Genomic DNA, 2352 nt, shown 5'->3' with positions numbered 1-2352 from the left:
ACCAGGCTTAGCATCTTTGATGGGCATGTACAAACTGAAGTCAATAAAAGCAGAATGGATATCCCCAATGACTTTGTCTTCGTGCAGGAGAGATTGCAGCTTCTTAGCGAGAGGAAAGAAGCGTGTCCATACAGCTGAAAGTATTGTAAATTAGCGTATTTGATGCATATTCAACACGCAAAGAGTCGCCGAAATTCCTTACCTTCCATTAAAAACACGCCTTTGTCTCGGGCAGCATCTGTCATCCTCTTCACCTCTTGAGAGTTGAGTGCGAATGGTTTTTCACAGAGTACATGCTTGCCAGCAGCAATTGCATCGAGGGCGTTCTTGCAGTGAAGCACATGGGGCGTACCAATGTAAACAATATCAACGTTTGGATCATTGTAAACGTCGTCATAGCTGTCATAAATGGTGGGCTGTTGCGAGGGACAGTTCTTTGCGACGAAATCTGACCCCTTTTCCTTTGAAGAAGAGCCAATAGCTTTTACCACATGAAGAATGGTGTTCTTGCGACCCGTGAACAGGTCAGACACGAAAGTGGCAGATATCCAACCGCAGCCTGCATTGATAATTAGGACAAGGGTCAATCCAAGTGGTACGCCATGGTCTATCTACATACCAACAATTCCCCATCGAAGGATGGGAAGCTCATCATTAGCCATATTGCTGTTAAATAATATTCTGTGCTTTATGGAGAGAAGAGAATGGAAACCCAAATCTAAGTGCTAGTGTCGTGTAAACACGTCGAAGTACCGGCTGCTGGATTATATAGGCTTTGGCCGCGCTAGTAGGCGTTAGTGCACTTCGCTGTGGTGGTAGAGTCACGCTATCCCGGGAATCCGCGTGCGCCAAATGCTGCTATCCAAGGCCGTCGAACGTCAAGCGTACTACCAGATTTGCTATGTCGCAGGAGTCCCATTAGAACCTGATTCGATGATGATTAGATGCGAACTTTCTAGATAATGAAGAAAGAATTTGATAGCTTGACGCCTTCCCGTGCTGTGTGAGAGACTTGAACTTGCATGTTGAATCCGATCCACGAAATCGACGCAACGAAGTGCTGGTTATATCCTATAGTGTATGTAGTCTAGATTACAATTCTCTCGCAGATGCTAAATAACAACTCAACTCAGATGCCGTAACCATGCCGCATGAGCATTGCGAATACCTCAAAATCTTGAAGAGCATCTTTTACTGTCGTCTTTGCAGGTTTTCCTTCTGCAGCCATAGCCCAGAACGTCTTCATCTCTAATGTGTACGCGTCTTCGTATGACTTTCGGATATTGGTCTCCTTATATATTCCTTCGACGTTTTCAACTATATGCATCGTCACTGGTAATCCCTTGACGTACGGCGTGTCGTATTGCACGCGGACAGTCTTATTAGCGCCATAGACCTCGAGGTGGGCGTCAAATCGAGGAATGTTGTCGATGCCGGACTCATACGATACGGTGAATGTTGGGTACTTGAAAAGTACGCTTTCAAGCTTTGTTAGAAACTCATGTTCAAACCTTCGCAAATAATATGGCTACATGATACTTACTTCCAGAATGGAAGTCCAAGGGATGAGCCGACAACCTGGTCAGGCATTCCTAGTGCCTCTCTCATAACGGAGAGGTCATGTGAACCGAGCCCGCAGAGTACTCGCCACATGATTGTTGACTCCTGTGTTACAGGTATGCCACCGCACTCTTCTAGTGCTGTCTTAACCATCTCCTGGCTCCGGGAGTTCTTATCTGCGGAGTCCTTGGGATCGAAATCATTGAACTTTTCTGGGAAAGTGCCAGACTGGTTGACAAAGACCGCGTTTGGTCCAATGATATCTAAATTTGTAAGTTTGGGTATTTCAGCTAAATAGCATTCAGTCATCATACCTCTCACTCGAGCGTAGAGAATCTTGTCCAGACCGCCGATTTCCCTTAGCGCATCCTCGAACGGTGCAGCGAAGCGCCTCATATACCCAACCATAACCTTTCCCCTACTGCTGCGTTCTGCCTCCTCGATTGCCAAGGCATCTCGTTTCGTCAAAGCTATGGGCTTCTCTACCAGAACGTATTTATCATGCTGAAGAGCTAGAATAGTATGTGCGGCATGGTACTCGTCCGAGTTGGCCACAATGACGGCATCTACAGCATCGGAAGCACAGAGCTCAGCTGGATTGCGCGTAATCTTAGGATTGTCGGGGATCTTCTGGGCGGCATGCTTGAGGGCAGCTTCAGAAACGTCACAGAGATATGTTATGCGAAAGTAACTTTGCATAAACAGTAACGTCGGAATGTGGACGACCTGACCAATCTCTCCACAGCCGATGAGGCCAATGTTGAGTATCTTTCTCCTCTCCGAAGCAGCCAT

The 2352-nt window shown here is 46.7% G+C and overlaps 1 protein-coding gene across 1 annotated transcript; it reads right to left on the bottom strand.

Moving 5' to 3' along the window:
- Positions 1-1129: 1129 nt before the first annotated feature.
- Positions 1130-2352, bottom strand: UCRPA7_4220 (putative myo-inositol 2-dehydrogenase protein; the record flags this gene model as incomplete). Its single annotated transcript, XM_007916774.1, has 3 exons — positions 1130-1478; positions 1544-1823; positions 1875-2352. The coding sequence occupies 3 exons, from the start codon at positions 2350-2352 to the stop codon at positions 1130-1132; spliced, it is 1107 nt and encodes a 368-aa protein (XP_007914965.1).

Source organism: Phaeoacremonium minimum (assembly GCF_000392275.1).
Source record: "Phaeoacremonium minimum UCRPA7 unplaced genomic scaffold PA7_03_scaffold_330, whole genome shotgun sequence".
NCBI lineage: Eukaryota > Fungi > Ascomycota > Sordariomycetes > Togniniales > Togniniaceae > Phaeoacremonium > Phaeoacremonium minimum.
Note: the sequence above shows the minus strand (reverse complement) of the source record. Positions and strands in the feature narration are given on the sequence as shown.